This window comes from Somniosus microcephalus, chromosome 2 (genome assembly GCF_052327205.1).
Source record: "Somniosus microcephalus isolate GS21.2 chromosome 2, FLI_Smic_1.0, whole genome shotgun sequence".
Taxonomy (NCBI): Eukaryota; Metazoa; Chordata; class Chondrichthyes; order Squaliformes; family Somniosidae; genus Somniosus; species Somniosus microcephalus.
In genome coordinates, this window is record NC_140988.1 from 96,862,486 (window position 1) to 96,882,691 (window position 20,206).

Sequence of the window (20,206 nt, forward strand, 5' to 3'; positions counted from 1 at the left end):
AAGAACCATTTCCTGTGCATTAATAGAATAAGATGCAAGTCTGTTGCAGTGCTAAAATTTCCAAGGAACGTTCTCTTGACAATTTTAGTTCCGGAGAAGTGCAGGAGTAATTTACTCCTAAATTGCAATTTTTTTTTATTGCATCAATTATGTTGTTAAAGGATAAATGTTGAAACTATTTACATTTATATTGAAACTGGAAGCAACGAAAGCATGTAAGTGAAATCATAGAAATGACAGCACAGAACAAGGCCATTTGGTTCACTGCACCTGTTCTGGTGGTAGCTCTTCACCTGGAGCCGTCCAGTTTAATGCCATTTACCTGCCCTTTCCTGAGGTCCTTTTATGTATTTCCTCTTCAAAAACTTGTCCAATTCTCTGAGAAATTATGTTATAATGTCTGCCTCAATAATCATTTGTGGTAAAGCATTTTATATTCCAATAACACTGTGGGGGGGGGATGTCTAACTGCCCTCTTCGTTCTTTGTGATATTTCTGAAACTATGTATGCTCTCTTGTTCCCAATTCATCAACCAGTGGAAATAATCTTTCACTAATTACCCTCTCAAAATCTTTCATAATTTTGAAAACTTTTATTAGTCCCCTCTAAGTTTCCTTACTGTAGCAGAGAAGCACCACTTTTTGATATTTCTTTCATAACTATAACATCTCATTCACAGTTTCATTCTCGTGAACTTAAACTGCTTAATAGAAAGTAGAGACCTCTGGTGTTATCAAACATTGCCTTAGTGTGCTGATCAAAATAACAATAAAACATGTAAATAACTAAGATGGGGAAAAGCCCACACAAGAAAAAAAGGGAATAAGATAGGGTAGAGGGGGGAAAAATTGAGACGCCAGAGATCTGAAATGAAAGTAGAAAATACTTTTTTTTTAAAGTTGGCCCGCCAATCTCCCAAAGAGGAAAAAAAACAGGTTTATTCAATATAAAACCCAGAAACCTATTTTGACATTAAAAGGGAAATTAAAGAAGCGTGCAATAAGGGCACAGCAGCCATCATGGGTGACTTTAATCTACATATAGATTGGGCTAACCAAATTAGTAACAATACTGTGGAGGAGGAATTCCTGGAGTGTTTACGGGATGGTTTCCTGGACCAATATGTTGAGGAACCAACCAGAGATCAGGCCATCTTAGACTGGGTATTATGTAGCGAGAAAAGATTAATTAGCAATCTTGTTGTACGAGGCCCCTTGGGTCAGAGCGATCATAATATGATCGAATTCTTCATTAAGATGGAGAATTAAGTAGTTGACTCCGAGACTAGGGTCCTAAATTTAAATAAAGGAAACTACGATGGTCTGAGGAGCCAGTTGGGTAGGACTGATTGGGGAATGTCACTCAAAGGGTTGACGGTGGATAGGCAATGGCAAACATTCAAAGACCGAATGGATGAACTGCAGAATTTGTTCATCCTAGTTTGGCATAAAATTAAAACAAAAAAGGTGACTCAACCGTGGCTAACAAGGGAAATTAGGGATAGCATAAGATCCAAGGAGAGGACATATAAATTGGCCAGAAAAAGCAATAATCCTGAGGATTGGGAGCAGTTTAGGATTCAACAAAGGAGGACAAAGGGATTAATTAAGAAGGGGAAAATAGAATATGAGAGTAAGCTTGCAGGGAACATAAAAACTGACTGTAAAAGCTTTTATAGATATGTGAAGAGAAAAAGATTGGTGAAGTCAAGCTTAGGTCCCTTGCAGTCAGAATCAGGGGAATTTATAATGGGGAACAAAGAAATGGCAGACCAACTAAATACATATTTTGGTTCTGTCTTCACAAAGGAGGACACAAATAACCTCCCAGAGATGCCGGGGAACATAGGGTCTGATGAAAGGGTGGAACTGAAAGAAATCAGTATTTGTAGGGAAATGGTGTTAGGAAAATTGATGGGACTGAAGGCCGATAAATCCCCAGGGCCTGATAATGTACATCCTAGGGTACTTAAGGAAGTGGCCCTAGAAATAGTAGATGCATTGCTGGTCATCTTCCAGAACTCAATAGACTCTGGAACAGTACCCATGGATTGGAGGGTAGCTAATGTTACCCCACTATTCAAAAAAGGTGGTAGAGAAAAAGCGGGGACTTATAGGCCGGTAAGCCTGACATCGGTAGTGGGGAAAATGCTAGAGTCCATTATAAAAGATGTAATAGCAGAGCACTTGGAAAGCAGTGACAGGATCGGACAAAGTCAACATGGATTTACAAAAGGTAAATTGTGCTTGACTAATCTGGAATTTTTTGAGGATGTAACTGGTAAAATAGATAAGGGAGAACCAGTGGATGTGGTGTATTTGGACTTTCAGAAGGCTTTCGATAAGGTCCCGTATAAGAGATTAGCGTGCAAAATTAAGGCACATGGGATTGGGGGCAAGGTATTGACTTGGATAGAGAACTGGTTGGCGGACAGAAAGCAAAGAGTTGGAATAAATGGGTCGTTTTCCGAGTGGCAGGCAGTGACTAGTGGGGTACCACAAGGATCGGTCCTAGGACCCCAGTTGTTTACAATATATATTAATGATGATCTGGACGAGGGAATTGGATGTAATATCTCCAAATTTGCAGACGACACAAAGCTGGGTGGGAGGGTATGCTGTGAGGAGGATGTCGTGAAACTCCAGTACGATTTGGACTGGTTGGGTGATTGGGCAGAAACATGGCAAATGCACTATAATGTGGATAAATGTGAGGTTATCCACTTTGGTGGCAAAGACAGGAAGGCAGATTATTATTTGAATGGCAATAGATTGGGAGAAGGGGAAGTGCAAAGAGACCTGGGTGTTCTTGTGCACCAGCCGCTGAAGGTAAGCATGCAGGTGCTGCAGGCGGTTAAGAAGGCAAATGGTATGTTGACCTTCGTAGCAAGAGAGTTCGAGTACAGGAACAAGGATGTCTTGCTGCAGTTGTACAGGGCCTTGGTGAGACCGCACCTTGAGTATTGTGTGCAGTTTTGGTCGCCTTATCTGAGGAAGGACGTTCTTGCCATGGAAGGAGTGCAGCGAAGATTCACTAGGCTGATACCTGGGATGGCAGGAATGACGTATGAGGAGAGATTGTGTCGATTGGGCTTATACTCACTGGAGTTTAGAAGATTGAGAGGGGATCTCATCGAAACCTATAAAATTCTGTCAGGCCTGGACAGACTAGATGCAGGAAGGATGTTTCCAATGGCCGGGGAGTCTAGAACCAGGGGTCATAGTCTAAGGATAAGGGGTAAGCCATTTAGGACTGAAATGAGGAGGAATTTCTTCACCCAGAGAGTGGTGAACCTGTGGAATTCTCTGCCACAGAGGGCGGTGGAGGCCAGTTCATTAAATATATTCAAGAAGGAGTTGGATATATTTCTTAAGGCTAAAGGGATATGGGGAGAAGGCAGGGACAGGGTACTGAATTTGGATGATCAGCCATGATCTCATTGAATGGCGGAGCAGGCTCGAGGGGCCGAATGGCCTACTCCTGCTCCTATCTTCTATGTTTCTATAACTGACCGATCGAGTAATGCATTTTATTGCAAGGATTCACCTTCAGGTATCAATGATCTTAAATAGAAGCAAGACAAGAACTTATGAAGAACAATATATAATTCTAAGACATTTCCTACATTACAGCAGTGAATACGATTTAAAAGTACTTAATTGGCTGTAAAGCGCTTTGGGACCACCTGAGGTTGTGAAAGGCGCTATATAAATGCAAGTCAGTGTTTGTTTCGTTCTTTCTTTCTTTAGAGGAGTACATGAGAGAAAAGGGAATAAAAAGATATGCTGAATGCCTGAGATGAGGTAGATGGAATGGGAGGAGACTTGTGTGGAGTATAAATACCAGCACAGACTAGTTGGGGCGAATGGCCTATTTCTGTGCTGTATATTCTATGTGATTCTATGCAACTGCAGTGTTTCTGCCAGACGATCTCCAAGTGCATCATTGTGTCTCATAGCCCAATTATATTTTACTTTTTACTTCAGTGTTTATGTGAAATGCTTTAGGCTTTGTCTCAAAAGTGTGAAGTCACCCAAATAAAATATAGACATCTTGAGGAGATATTCTTGCACCATTTTAGCATTGCACCAGCGGCCATACAACTGCATGGGAACGTTTAAATTGCACTTTTCACCTTTTTGATCGCAAAAAGCCACTTATGCTATCAGATATCATGAAAATGTAACCAGGTTTTGAATGTAGATGAGCAGAGCTCTGCACATGGTTTCTCCATTTTTCTGGCCAGTGTCTTGCAGTGGTATCAGTATAACTCAGCACTACCAAATTAGAATCACGCTAAACAAGCACCAGCTTCAAACTGACCTCTGTTGTATTACTGTGCTCTAGTTGCCTTGTAATGGTTTATATTTGGTAGACCATTATAAAAATTCCACATTAAACTTGATATTTTACATTGACAGTCTGCAGCAGGTGGTGTATGAGGTATGCTGTATGTGGCTTGCAAGCTATTTGGATTGTCCCACGGTTGGCTTTGCCTGCTTAGTATTGATATTGGAAGCTCTTGTCTGCTTGGCTGAGCAGTTTACATTTCTTGGGCCTGATGGATTAGAAAAAGTTATTACTCATTGGTTCTGAAATGCTGCTTCTGCATTGGTCCAAATGTCCAAATGTATCAATGAGGAAGCTGCTGGGCCTGAGAAGTTTTAACAGGTTGAAAGTGCACAACAGTCACCTGTGCAAATCCTCTGTAGAAAGAAGTATGGTGTCACCCCCAGAAATCTCTGCAGACTATACAAAACCTACATCCGTCTAATCCTGAAATCAGGCCTCCAGTCTTCTGCATAACTAGTCAGCCATAGAGTAAGAGGCTGCAAACAATCTAGAGTTGAGCATGTCGCCTGTCGCATTTTATCTGCACAGCACCTGTGGACTCCAAGCAATGTAAGAGAGGCTTCCAAGATTCGGGCAGACACAGCTTGACGGGGGCAAGGCAGTCATTGTCACTGCTGATAGAGGAAAAAGGACAGCACATTGCACCATATGTGGGCCTGCAGATCTTGGCAACATTCAGTCACAGAGGATTATGGTGCAGGGTTCAAATGAGTGGCACTGCACTTCACACCCTTTCAGAATTGTCTGTTGCAAATTGCAGAATATATCGGACAATGGTGGACCAGGCCAGGGAGTAGAAGAGCAGAGCACAAATAGGCCAGGAAAGTCAAAAACATAAGTCGGGTACAGCCTTTGTGTGAGGGGAGAGGGTGGTTAAATCTTTAATGCACATTGGATGTGGATTTTTAGGAGGGAGGGCTTGGATTTTTAGTCATGAAGTGGCTGTGTTGTTGTGTTATGTGGATCTGCTTCCCTGCTCCAAAAGGTTCGACACCCCTGAAATTACCATCAACTTATGCTTACATCAGGACACGAGTGGACGGCACACATTGTAATCTGTCCACTAAAGCTCCATCCATAACTCGAGATGCAATGTGATGCAGTGCTCCCTAAGGTCTGTCTTAGTCCAGCTGGTTACTAACTAGTAATGTTTTTATACAAACATACAAAATCTTGGCAGAATGTTTAGCTGTAAAGGAAATGGGACATGGTTGAAATTCTATTTGCCCAATTAATTTTAACATTGGTTTTGTTTTTCTTGGCATTCATGTGTTGCTTGAAATATATTTCTAGTCCCTGAGGTCACTGGTTTCAAGGTTATTTCACTGTGCTATGAAAAAAAGGCCGGTATAGCTGTGAGAAAACTTTGAGTATTTGTCCTGCGGTGTTAGAGATGACCCCATAAGGATAAGGAATGAAAATGCAGTCACAGTGCTGTTATCTTAAAGCAGACCAATGTTCCCGTTATTGCTGTGATGCACAACAACCTGCCAAAGGAAGGCGATCTGGTTTCTACCACTGCATTGTATTGATTTTGCTTGAATTTGTAGACCGAATACTTTTCTGCCTTTGACCACCTTTCCCTCAAGGAAAAATGGTGTGTGGGTGTGTGTGTGGAGGTTCCTTTCTCTTGATATTTGTAAAGCGTTTGACATGGTGGGGCATACATTCTGATTTTTGAAAATTGTATATTCTGGAATCGCCTTCTTGGTTCCATAATCAGATTGATGTGTTTGGGTTGTAGGGACAAGAAAACATTTCAGAGCTGTAGTTTCATATCCCTCAAGAGATTAGATGATTTTGGAACAGTCCATAGTAGTGCAAATTATACATGGTCTGTTGGGTGCTATGGTCAGAATGGCTTTTTTGTATTTCATTTACTTTGGTCTTATTATAGAATGTGCAAAAAATATATATATTTAAGCAATCTCCCCATCAAACCCTGTGCTGCGTGTTTTGAAAATGGAAATAGTTCAGTTAACTTAAAGTTTTGTTAAAGAAAATTCATTACATCTTGACTCACTTACAAGCCAGCAATGAGATTGTTATTTAGTGTATTGTACTTGCTTTGAAGTCATTCTGCCCCAGTGTAATGAATTTTCCTTTTTATAATTTGGTTATTTTCACTCTACCAAACAGTCGATGAGAAAGAAGTATATGTAGCCCAACTTCTTCAGCACAGATGAAGGGAATAATTCTGTACTTCTATGTAATTTGGCACGAAGGATTACACAATATTATTTACTCGGGTGAGAATCTATTAAGGTGATTAATAATCCTCAAATGCCTAAATATATTGCCTTGAAAATTGTACATGCATATGAGAAACTGATGATTAACTCTGAAATTTCATTGGCCAGTGTAACCTGGAACACATGGTGAAAAAAATGTAAAAACATTGTCAATTATTTGAGTTTGTTATACAGGTAAAGTGCAGTGTTCAAGGGTAAAGTTGAAGAATAAATAATAAGAAAAAACTGAAATGCTGGTAATTTGAAATAAAAACAGGTAATGCTAGAAATACTGAAGTCAGTCGACATCTGTTGAGAAAAGATAGGTTATGATGTTTCAGATGTGTACTCTTCTTCAGAACTGAAGAATATGCGATAATTAGGCATTTTAGTAAAGTTTCAGAAAAAAGGGGCCAAGTGAGGGCGAAAGAACCAATAAGATATACCAATCACAAAGAGGGAGTTAATGAATTGAATGATCTGCAAACTGTTTAATACAAACTTAGATGATCTAAAAGGGGTGAAAAGAGCTTGGAGATGGCCACACAAAGAAAGGAGAAAAGAATGAAGAAAGTGGGAGCTGGTGGGGGGAAGGCAAGCTACAACTGTAGCAAGTCTGAAATTAAAACATACAATGGTAATAAAACAGTGGGTTCATCAGTCCTGAGAGAGAAAACTAACAGACTTCACCCTAAACATCAACCTGCCACACCTCCCCCAGTCACCGACAGACCCCCATCCATCCCCCAAACATCACAAACATCCCCCACTGTTATGCAAATGGAGGATAAAGAAAATGGTGCCTATCTTTCCCAAAACTTGCTGTTTGAACTGTTCCAATGAGATTTCTACCCCTTTCTCAGCATTGAAATGGCCCTAACCAAAATCACAAATGACATCATGTGATTGTGGTGTATTATCCCTCCTTGAAGGATACTGAGCAACGTAGAGGAACAGAGGGACCTTGGAGTGCATGTCCACAGATCCCTGAAGGCAGCAGGACGGGTAGATAAGGTGGTTAAGAAGGCATACGGGCTACTTTCCTTTATTAGCCGAGGCATAGAATATAAGAGCAGGGAGGTTTTGCTTGAACTGTATAAAGCACTAGTTAGGCCACAGCTAGAGTACTGTGTAGAGTTCTGGTCACCACATTACAGGAAAGATGTGATTGCACTAGCGGGGATACAGATTTACGAGGATGTTGCCAGGACAGGAGAATTTTAGCTATGAGGAAAGATTGGATAGGCTGGGGTGGTTTTCCTTAGAATAGAGGAGGCTGAGGGGAGACTTGATTGAGCTGTATAAAATTATGAGAGGCCTAAATAGAGAGGATAGGAAGGACCTATTTCCCTTAGCAGAGAAGTCAATAACCAGGGGGTATGGATTTAAAGTAATGGGTAGAAGGATTAGAGGGGAGTTCAGGAGAACTTTTTTCACCCAGAGTATGGTGGGGGTCTGGAATTCACTGCCTGAAAGGATGGTAGAGGCAGAAACCTTCATCACATTTAAAAAGTACTTGGATATGGACTTGAAGTGCCGTAACCTGCAAGGAATCCCACAGACACCCCCTCAAAATAGGGATTAGGCTAAAAACTGCCTGTTAACTACCTGTTAACAGGCAGTTAATTGGCACTAATCCCTTCCCGCCTCGGGTCGGCGGGTCCCAATGCGGGGCGGGTACCCGCCTCCCTTGAATCTTACGTGGAGGCGGGTACCCGCCCCGCATTGGGACCCCCGAATTCGGGATTTTTGCACGCCTAAAAGCCCGCCTCACGGCACCCTGAAAATCTGGCCCGATGGGTCGAATGGCCTCCTTCTGTGCTGTAAATTTCTATGATTCTATGACCTCTCTGCAGCCTTTGACACGGTTGATCACACCACCCCTCTCTAACGCTTCGCCTACACTGTCTGGCTCAGTGGAACTACCCTCAATTGAACATAAGAACATATCGATCTCATCCTTGAATGTACTCAACGACTGACCATCCACAGTCCTCCAGTGAAGAGGTCCAAAGATTCACAATCCTCTGAGTGAAGAAATTTCTCCTCATCTCGGTCCTAAATGGCCGACCTCTTACCCTCATACAATGACCCCTAGTTCTAGACTCTCTAGCGAGGGGAAATGGCCTTCCAGCATCTACCCTGTCAAACCCTCTAAGAATTTTATACGTTTCAATGAGATCTCAATAGTAGCTTTCAAAAGGGAATTGGATAAATACTTGAAGAAACAATTCCAGGGATACGGGGTAAGAGCAGGGGAGTTGGACTAACTGGACTGCTCTTCAAAAGAGCCAGTGCAGACTCAATGGGCCGAATGGCCTCCCTCTGTACTGTACTATTCTATGATTCTATAATCACCTCTCATTCTTCTAAACTCCAGAGAATATAGGTTTATTCTACTCAAGCTCTCCTCGTATGACAACCCTCTCATCCCAGAGGTTCCACTTATACTTATCCAACTGCAGCCAGAGTATCTCCAGCAATGGCTTCTCTACACACTCTTGCACTTTTGCTGCTGAATTCATCCAAGGATCTATCTTTGGCCCCATCCTCTTCCTCATCTGCATGCTGCCCTTGGCAACATCATCTGCAAGTATGGGGTCAACTTCCACATATATACTGATGCTATCTGGCTTTACCTCTTCAACACATGTCTCGACCTCTCCACTGGTTGTGTTATCAGATTGCTCGTCTGATATCCAGTTGTAGATGAGCTGCAATTTCCTCCAGCTAAACATTGGGATCACTGAAGCCATAGACCTAGAAATTTGTGGTCGTCACAAAAGGTGGCCACAGCGGCCTCGGGTTAACGGCTGCCGAAAATGGTCGCGCTGGTAGTAGAGAAAAATTTGCATTGGGGACTAAACATTAGCAGTGCAGCGCTAAACTACCATGTAATGCCATTCTGGTGGCGTTCATGCAGGCATCAGTAGCGAAGTTGGTGTCCAGAAGCGACGTTCCATCTTCCAACAGCCTCTGGAAGCGAGGCAAAGGAGTTCAGTAGGCATTGTGGGACATTAAGAGGGCAATGCCTTCTTAACTCATAAAAATGAAGTAAAAAATGTAATTTTCAGTCCTTACCGCCGTAAAAAGAATTACCATTTAAAAAGAATTCCCAAATGGAAGTCTTCAGCTCTTAAAGCTGAATTCCCTTAATCACCTCAAAAAATGAGAAAAATGCTTCAGCACTAACACAAATGGCTCAGCAAGCCAGGGAAGGGGCACCCAGGGTCTCGCATGCAGCAGTCCAGCTTTGTGCAGGGGGTTAACACTGCAAGAGAGGTCCTCTATCCACAGGGGCCAGGAGGCCCTCCAGAAAAAATGATGTGGGACCAGATCACCAAGACCATCATTGCCAGCAGTGATGGTCTCCACCTCCTCCTCCACTTAGCTCCCCACCACCACCCCCCCACCCACCTCTCTGTTCCTCCCACTCTGGTCTCCTGTGCATCCCCCTCCCTTCACCCCACCATTGGCAGCTGTGCCTTAGCTACCGAATGTGTTTGGTCCTGGGATCATATTGTAGGTGCTGCAGATGTTGGATGATCTTGTGAATATGAAAGCTGGTGAGGTGGAAGATGATGCCTGCTGTTGAGAGGAGAGGGTAAGAGTCGAGCCCTGGGAAATGGGGTGGGCACAGTCAAATGTCCTGTGGAACACTCTGGAGGAGAAACCTCAGCTGAGGAAAAAGGAGGAACATTTTCGAAGCTCTGATGTGGGAAGTAGAGTTACCAGAACAAATACGAGTGAGAGACTGGGAGAAAGGGATGGAAACTTTACAGGAAGTAGGATGGAAACTTTACAGGAAGTAGGATGGAAAGAAGCATAACTCAAGTAATTGTTGGTAACATGAGGCTTGTAATAGATGTCAGTGGAAAGCCCATCACCAGAGATGAAGAGAGGTGTCCAGTAAGGGTAAAGAACAATCAGAGATGGGCAGTGCGAAGGTGAAGCGTGGAAACCGGAAGCATAGTCATTGAAATTCTTCTGATCAGAGTGAGAACAGGAAGCTGCACCAATGTAACTGCAGTAGAGGGCAGGGAGGGATTTGACTAGGTTTGGAACAAGAGTGTTCCACATATTCTGAAAAATTTGTGGGATTCCTGTGGGCTCCTATAATGACACCTTTTATTGGGAGCAACTTCGGCCAGAAGGAGGAGAGTGGTAGTGGACAGGGGTTGGTTTGAATACTATTTTAAGGAAGAAGCCAAGGACCCGAAGACAGTCCTGGTGAGGGATAAGGTGTAGATAAATTGTATGTCCATGGTGAAACGTTGATGATGGGGCCTGGAGAATCCAAAATAATTAAAGTGGCAGAGTGCATCAGAAGAGTCATGGATGCGAATGAGCGGGAAAAATAGATAAGAGTGGCTAAGAGGAAATTATTTGTTTGTTCCTATTCCGCTGAACTCATCGGTCTTCTTGGACAGCCCTTTTTGTATATTTTGGTGAGGAGGTGGAAATACTGTGGGGTTAGGGGAGATTGAAGGCAGAGGTGGGGGTGGGAGGGAAGGAAGATCTCCAGAGATGCAATGCGATTGGTGGCTGTCTATGAAATGATAACATGGTGTTGAGTAATTGGATTGTAGACATAAGTTTATTATAGGTGGTTGTTCACTATAAAATAGGAAATGCTTGGTGTTTAGTTATATCCTGGCTACATATTAATAAAAAGGACTTGTATTTACATAGCGTGTTTCACGACCTCTGGATGTCCCAAAGCGCTTTACAGCCAGTGAAGTACTTTTGACGTGTAGTCACTGTTGTAATGTAGAAGTATACTGCAGAAAACTTTGTATGTTTTGCTTGAGTATCTGTCTGCCCCATTGTCCTTGTTACCTCAAAGCTAGGATTTGGGGTACTTTGAAATGTAAACATGCAAATGGCTCAACCATGACTAAATTGTGACGCTGTAGAATTTACAGTTTCAAGCATGATGTATTTTAGTGCTGTTTTAATCATAGAAATAATTTGTTCGTCTATTTTGATGTTGTCTTTTTTTAATTGCTGTTTTAACCAGGAATTTAGTTCTAATTTTAGTTCAATCATTGTTCCCAACCTTTAGTCAAGTTTTAGTCTTAAATTTTTTTTTGTCATTTTCAGTCTAGTGTTAATTTTTAAAAAAAGTCAGAATCTGTCATTGTTGTTTCACTTCTCTCGCATCTCAGAAGGCCACAGACTTTGTTTGCTTGTTTTAATTTCCAGCATTAGTTACAAATGTTGTATATTATTGATTGGTGTTTTAGTCCTAGAAATAATTTTAGTTTTGATCTTAGCTTGAATTTTAGTCCTATTTTAGCTGTAGTTGTCAACAAAAATTAGCCCTGATTTTTATCTCTGGTGAAAATGCAACAATTTTCCTCAATTACTATTTTAATCACTTAGCAAAAAAAAACTAACTTCAATTTCAGGACCTCTTATTTTGGTACCACAGTAAAATATGATTTGACTTTAAAATGGCTCAAGGGCCAACAACAACTTGCATTTATGTAGTGCCTTTAATGTAGAAAAATGTCGCATGGCACTTCACAGAAACATAGGGAAAAAAGTGGATTCTGAGGCAGAGGAAGAGATATGAGGGGTGGCCAAAAGCTTGGGCAAAGAAATGGGTTTTAAGGAGGGTCTTAAAGCAGGAGAGGGAGGTGGAGAGGCAAAGGGGTGGTGGGGGGGGGGCGGGGAGGAGGGTGGTGGAATTCCAGAGCGTGGGGCCTAGGTAACCAAAAGCATAGCGATCAGTGCTGGGGCAGTCATACCTATGAAAAATACAGTACCAACAGCTTAAAATTTTAAAATTAAACAGTTTCAAAGAACTGTGACTAATTTGAAGGTTCTGTTGTTTTGTTTGAAGAATGTTTTAGTTTAAACAATGAATGCTGATGACATCATGGGAAAGTACAAGTTACTGAGGTAAAATCAAAACACTGTTGATTTAGAAGTGCTTTAGATTATGGGTTGTTAATTTGTTCTCTCATCTTGTCTGCTTCAGTAACATGTTCAAATGATTCCTGTGATAATGTCATTGACATTTGTTATGTATACCAAAACTATCCAATCAACAAATTGTTGACACAAAACAAAGAAATTGGTATCAACAATTTTTAACTTTCCTTTTCAGATTCCATCTTTAAATATTTTTCAAATGTCTCCCTGCCACCCACCAAAAAATTGAGATCACATCCACTAGCCGAAGCTGCTATCTAATCGATAATTTAATTTTAGTGAGCATTTTATTTGTGGGATTAGTGGGTACTTTGCTATAAAGATGGCAGCACATGTGTGTCATTGTAACCTTTGTATGATTTTTGTGGCCACATAATTAATTAATTAAATACACACATTCCAGGTATTCCTGTGTCTGTTGTAACTGGGTAACCCTTAAACCAAAGCAAGATTGAATTAACTTGTATAGTTTGTTGTATATCATTTTCTATAGTTGCAACAATTCAAATTGACAGTTGTAAATGTTTTAAAGTATTACTTACATCTGTAGGAACAACTTGAGTCAGGGAAATGAAGGCTTAGACGCTATCTAAAATTTCTTTGCTCTGATTGAATAAACTACACGTGAAAGTTGCATGTAGGCTTTGCAGTAAAGCTAACCTGTCAAACCATCCATTGTTGATCAATATCTTTAAATAAAGAAATAACTTGCATTTATTTAGCGCCTTTCACAACTTCAGGATACCCCAAAGTGTTTTACAGCCAATTAAGAACTTTTGAAGTCCAGCCCCTGTTGTAATGTAGGAAAGGTGACAAGCCAATTTGTGCACAGAAAGGTCTCACAAACAGCAATGTGTTAATGACCAGTTCATCTATTTTAGTGATGTTGGTTGTGGGTTAAATATTGGCCAGGACACTGGGGTGAAGTCCCCTGTTCTTCTTCGAAATAGTGCCATGGGATCTTTTACGTCTACCTGAAAGAGCAGACCAAAAGACGGCGCACCCGACAGTGCAGCACTCCTCAGTACTGCACTGGAATGTCGGCCTAGATTCTGTGCTCAAGTCTCTGGAGTGAGACTTGAACTCAGGTGAGAGTGCTACCCACTGAGCAACAGCTGACACCTATATAATTTATACAGAATGATATTCTGATTAATGCTAAAATATTGAAATGGATGTGGTATTGATGGTTTAACATGTTTAGCAGATGCCTGGAAACATTACCACTCTTTCAGGTTGGGCTTATCCGTTTGCGGGGCAGCTTTTTACATCTTCTATGGTGAGCCATCTGTAGTTGTGTGAATGAAGGGGAAATAAAACATTTGTTCAGTTAGTCACAGAACGATCATGCTAATTGAATTCCAAAGTTGAACTGGCTGCTTTGGATTAATTTTTCAAATCGCTCAATTTGGACACTAGAGGTTCCATAATAATAATAAATACAAGTAAGTGCACAATGATTGAAGGATTTTGGAAAGTATCCATGATGAAGTTGCATAACTAGCAAACAAACACCCTTGGAGCATATGAATATTAATGCCGCATGTATTGAATCCCATTTGAGGGAACATGAGGATTGGAAAACTAAAAAATGGGAGTTCGTTCTCTTGATCCTTTGTGTTACTGAAAACACCCTTGACAGGTTGTGAGTTTGTGGTAGAATTCTTTTCAATTCCAAATTGTAGAATGGTTTTGTTATAAATCTCATCATCATGAAGAAACGACTCATGAAATAACACTGGACGGCCAGCTGGTGGCGCTGTCCAAGGAGTATAAATACTCGGGCGTGGGCCCAGCTTGCCCAGGGACATTTTGTAAGACAGGAACTAGTGAAGTACAACTAGACCTCCATGTTTTGAAACAAGTTGATTAAAGCCTTGCTTTATACACGAACCAAGTGCGTAGTGAGTTTTATTATGTCAGGTTTTAGCAATGCTAAGGAGCATAGATTAAAATCTGCTAGTTCTAGTTTATGTGTCTAAGATCCTAGTGCGATGTAGTGGGAAGGTGATTGTTGCTTATTGTTAACAGTGCCAAATTAAGTGATCTACAAATACATTCTATATATATGATTAATATTTTGAATCATCTTGGGCTATATAGTCAGAGGGACAGAGCACAAATATCGGGCAATGATTAAGTTTGTACAGAGCACTAGTGTGCCTCCTCCCAATAGGGTAGTACGTACACTTTTTTGATCAGCGTATTATGAGAAAGCCATCCAGGCACTGGCGAATATTTAAAAGAGGACAACTAAATTGATAGCTGGGAGTAGTCACCTTGAGTTATGAGTGGCTGCAAAAGCTGGGAATATTTCCACTGGAGAAGTGAAGTTTCAGGAGTGGTCTTATTGAAATATTCTGGATTATTAATAGTATAGATAAGACAAACGTGAAAATGTTTAACTAGCCACAGATTTTACGACAAGAGCGCATGGTCTGAAACTTAGAAAAGGAAGAGTGAAAACATAGTTTAGATTTAACTATTGGGTGATGAAGATATGGAATAGACTGCCAAAGGAGGCAGTGGGGGTTGATTGCATCAATAAATTCAGGAGTAGATTGTATAAGTATCCAGTGAAAAATTTCATTATAGAAAGGTATGATGCATATCGTGGAATACATTTGAGGCATTGCGACCAATCAGATGGGCCGCAGTGGCCTTTTCCTATGTTCCTAATTGTTTCTGAATTACTGAATAAGTATTATTCCTTTTGAAAATTTTCAACTCAGTTCATTAATACCATTTTTTAATGAACTATCATACAGAACTTGGAAGTATAGCTAGAGGCATTTCCAGTTTGAACGAATATTTGTGATATTGAAAAAAGATTTAAATTCCATTAAAATAAAATCTCAAAATATCTTCATGTCCTATTTAGGCGGATAGTCAACTAGAGCAGATTCGGCAACACTACTATGAACTATCACTGGAGTATGTGTGTAAGGTGCAAGAAATTCAAGAGCGCAAGAAGTTTGAGTTTGTGGAGCCTGTAAGTAAAACAGTCAAATTTAGAGAAAAACTTAAATTATTTTTCTACTTTTTTTCACCCATGAAGTTACTATCCACATATTCATAAGAGTTTGCACTGAAATTGATAGCGTAGTAACCTTTTCCTGTTCCCTAAATCTGTCGACATGGGCCACCTTCAGTGTGGCACTTCATTTTGGTTTGATTATAATTTCAATTTGTGATCTAAACGGGATTCCATTTTACTGAACTGAATGATGCACAATTGCAGCTACTAACAAAGTGATGGTGAAGGCGATGAGCCTTACCCACTGACCTGCCTTCATTCAAGGCTGACTGAAACCAATTGTTATTTTTGATATGTTTTAACAAGATTATCTTTCTTGGTGGTTCACAACTTTTTTTGGGCCATGTCCTGCCAAAACCCACTCAGCCCCTCGAACTAGGCTCCTGATGGTTGTAGACTTGCAACAACAAAAAAATCCCTTTCCTCCTTCACCTCTATTTCATTCTCACACATGCAGTCTCTTTCTCTCCTCCACTTTTATTCTCTTTTCTCCAATTCTGCTTCTCTATCTCGTCCCTGCATTCCTTTCTTCTCCATTTTTGTTTCTCCTCCTTTTCCTTTTTCTCCCCTTAAACTTTTCATCTCCCCCTCACCTCTTTCTTACCTCTTTATTATTTTTGCCTCTTCAACAGTTTCCTTCTTCAAACATTGGAGCCGGTATCAGGAAGATTAAAGAACCAGACAACCGAATATTTAAATCAGATATTGAGCAAGGCTATTGCAGAATGGGGAGTGTAGTTTTGCTATAGATTTTGATGTGTAGCTTTCAAAGGGACATGGAGAAACAGGAAATTGACAAACCAACTCCCATTAAATATTGATTGGATCAGTCCTGGGCTGTGGTTGTAAAAATGGTGAGTTCTACCTGATGGCCAGGATACCTGTACAACTAACCAAGGTAGATTCTTGACCTAGAACTCCCCATGCTAAGAGAAATGTCTGTTTCAAGGCTGCCTCTAACTAGGTGTTTTAAAACCTAAACACTGTACTGGGTAACTGGAAATGCTGATCGATGTATGGATATCTTCTTTTGTAGTCTTTACTGGATGTGACCATGCAGTGAGACTTATTTCCCTTTTTAAAAACTTATCGTTCAACTGCGGTTTTGAGAACAAGTACAATTTTTGCTCAGTATTACAGCTCATGGTTAAGGTTTGTCTTTGCCTTTCACCCTAAGTTTTCCCAAACCTAGCATGTAACATTAAGTTAGAGTTGACAATTTTTATTTCTGTCATTTTAGTATCACCACTTCCTCAAAATCTCTTGCTTAATTTACATAGAATGTAAAAGAAAAACTTGCATTTATATAGCACCTTTCATGACCTCCAGACATCCCAAAGTGCTTTACAGCCAAGAAGTACTTTTGAAGTGTAGTCACTGTTGTAATGTAGGAAATGTGGCAGCCAATTTCTGTACAGCAAGCTCCCACAAACAGCAACATGATAATGACCAGATAATCTGTTTTTGTGATGTTGATTGAGGAATAAATATTACCCAGGTCACCAGGGATAACAGTCACAGAGTTAGACAGCACAGAAAGAGGCCCTTCGGCCCATCGTGTCCGCGCCGGCCATCAAGCCCTGTCTATTCTAATCCCATTTTCCAGCACTTGGTCCGTACCTTTGTATGCTATGGCGTTTCAAGTGCTCATCTAAATGCTTCTTGAATGTTGTGAGGGTTCCTGCCTCTACCACCCTTTCAGGCAGCGAGTTCCAGATTCCAACCACCCTCTGGGTGAAAAAGTTGTTCCTCAAATCCCCTCTAAACCTCCTGCCCCTTACCTTGAATCTATGCCCCCTGGTTATTGACCCCTCTACTAAGGGGAAAAGTTCCTTTCTATCTACCCTATCTATGCCCCTCATAATTATGTACACCTCAATCAGGTCCCCCCTCAGCCTTCTCTGCTCTAAGGAAAACAACCCCAGCCTGTCCAGTCTCTCTTCATAGCTGAAGCGCTCCAGCCCAGGTAACATCCTGGTCAATCCTCTGCACCCTCTCCAATGCAATCACATCCCTCCTATAGTGTGGCAACCAGAACTGCACACAGTATTCCAGCTGTGACCTAACTAGCATTCTGTACAGCTCCATCATAACCTCCCTGCTCTTGCCTTCATTAGCCGAGGCATAGAATATAAGTATCCCATATGCCTTTTTAACCACCTTATCTACCTGTCCTGCTGCCTTCAGGGATCTATGTACATGCACATCAAGGTCCCTCTGATCCTCTGTCCTTCCTAGGATCCTACCATTCATTGTGTATTCCCTTGCCTTGTTAGTCCTCCCAAAATGCATCAGATCACACTTTTCAGGGTTAAATTCCATTTGCCACTGTTCTGCCCATCTAACCATCCCGTCTATATCGTCCTGCAGCCTGAGGCTTCCCTCCTCGCTATTTACCACTCCACCAATTCTCGTGTCATCTGCGAACTTACTGATCATACCTCCTACATTCATATCTAAATCATGAATGTACACTACAAACAGCAAAGGACCCAGCACCGACCCCTGCGGTACACCACTGGACACAGGCTTCCAGTCACAAAAACAACCTTCGACCATCACCCTCTGCCTCCTGCCACTAAGCCAATTTTGGATCCAATGTGCCAAATTGTCCTGGATCCCATGGGCTCTTACCTTCTTGACCAGTCTCCCATGTGTGACTTTGTGAAAAGCCTTACTGAAGTCCATGTAGACTACATCAACTGCACTACCCCCATCCACACACCTAGTCACCCCCTCGAAAAATTCAATCGAATTGGTTAGACATGATCTCCCCCTGACAAAGCCATGCTGACTATCCCTGATTAATCCCTGCCTGTCCAAGTGGAGGCTAATTCTGTCCCTCAGAATTTTTTCCAATAATTTCCCTACCACTGATGTTAGGCTCACTGGCCTGTAATTCTCTGGTTTATCCCTACTACCCTTCTTGAACAATGGTACTACGTTAGCTGTTCGCCAGTCCTCTGGCACCTCCCCTGTGGCCAGAGAGGTTCTGAACATTTGTGTCAGAGCCCCTGCAATCTCCTCCCTTGCCTCACACAGCAGCCTGGGATACATCCCGTCAGGGCCTGGGGATTTATCCACTTTTAAGCTCGCTAAAACTGCTAGTACCTCCTCCCTCTCAATACTAATTTGTTCAAATATATCACAATCCCCCTGCCTGATTTCTGTGCCTACATCGTCCTTCTCCATAGTGAACACCGATGCAAAATATTCATTTAAAACCTCACCTACATCTTCCGACTCTACACACAGATTGCCACTTTGGTCCCTAATGGGCCCTACTCTTTCCCTGGTTATCCTCTTGCCCTTAATATACTTATAAAACACCTTGGGATTTTCTTTTATTTTGCCCACCTGTGTTTTTTCATGCCCCCTCTTCACTCTCCTGATTTCTTTTTTAAGTACCCTCCTGCACTTTCTATACTCCTAGGGCTTCCACTGTTTTTAGTCCTTTGTATCTGCCAAAAGCCTCCCTTTTTTTCCTAATCCATTCTTGTATATCCCTTGATATCCAGGGTTCCCTGGGCTTGTTGGTCCCGCCCTTGACCTTTACGGGAATATGTTGGCGTTGTACTCTCTCTATTTCCTTTTTGAAAGACTCCCATTGTTCTGATGTGGATTTTCCTACAAGTAGCTGATCCCAGTCCATTTTGGCCAGATCCTGCCTTATATTAAAATCGGCCTTCCCCCAATTTAGAACCTTTATTTCCGGTCCATTTTTGTCCTTTTCCATGACTACCTTAAATCTCACCGAATTATGGTCACTGTCACCAAAATGCTCTCCTACTGACACATCTACCACTTGCCTGGCTACATTCCCTAGAATTAGGTACAGTACCGCCCCCTCTCTTGTCGGACTTTCTACATGCTGGCTCAAAAAGCTCTCCTGGATGCACTTTAAGAATTCCACACCCTCTAAGCCTTTCACACTCTGACTATCCCAGTTAATATTGGGGAAGTTGAAATCCCCTACTATTATTTCCCTATTATTTCTATACCTCTCTGAGATTTGCCTAAATATCTGTTCCTCTATCTCCCCCTGACTGTTTGGGGGCCTATAGTACACTCCCAGCAAAGTGCTTGCCCCCTTTTTGTTTTTAAGTCCTACCCATATGGTCTCATTAGAGGAACCTGCTAAGATATCATCCCTCCTTACAGCAGTAATTGACTTCTTGATTAATATTGCGACACCCCCTGCTCTTTTACACCCCCCTCTGTCTTGCCTGAAGATTCTATACCCCGGAATATTGAGCTGCCAGTCCTGCCCCTCCCTCAACTATGTCTCTGTGATAGCAACAATATCATACTCCCATGTGTTCAGCAACACCTTCAATTCATCTGCCTTACCCGCAAGACTACTTGCATTAAAATAAATGCCATCCAGCCTTGCCATACTCCCTTGTGCCGTTACATATTTGCTCTGCCTTCCAGACTGACTTGTTTTTTCCTCTATATTTGGCTGTGCATTACCCCCTACTATAGCTCCACTCCGTATCCCATACGCTGCCAAGTTAGTTTAAACCCCTCCCACCTGCTTGTCTTCGAAATAGTGCCAGGGGATCTTTTACGCCCACCTTCGAGAGAAGACGGGGTCTCGGTGTAATGCCTCATCCGAAAGAGGGAACCTCCGACAGTGCAGCA

The 20,206-nt window shown here is 41.7% G+C and overlaps 1 protein-coding gene across 4 annotated transcripts in view; it reads left to right on the forward strand.

Annotated features, from left to right (window-relative positions):
- Positions 1 to 20,206, forward strand: part of arhgap10 (Rho GTPase activating protein 10) — a 247,780-nt gene that overhangs the window by 124,793 nt on the left and 102,781 nt on the right. For all 4 annotated transcript variants that reach the window (XM_086011545.1, XM_086011527.1, XM_086011535.1 and 1 more), the window contains one exon: positions 15,407 to 15,517. In XM_086011545.1, coding sequence (XP_085867671.1) covers positions 15,407 to 15,517 — 111 coding nt within the window. The remainder of the gene's footprint in view (positions 1 to 15,406; positions 15,518 to 20,206) is intronic.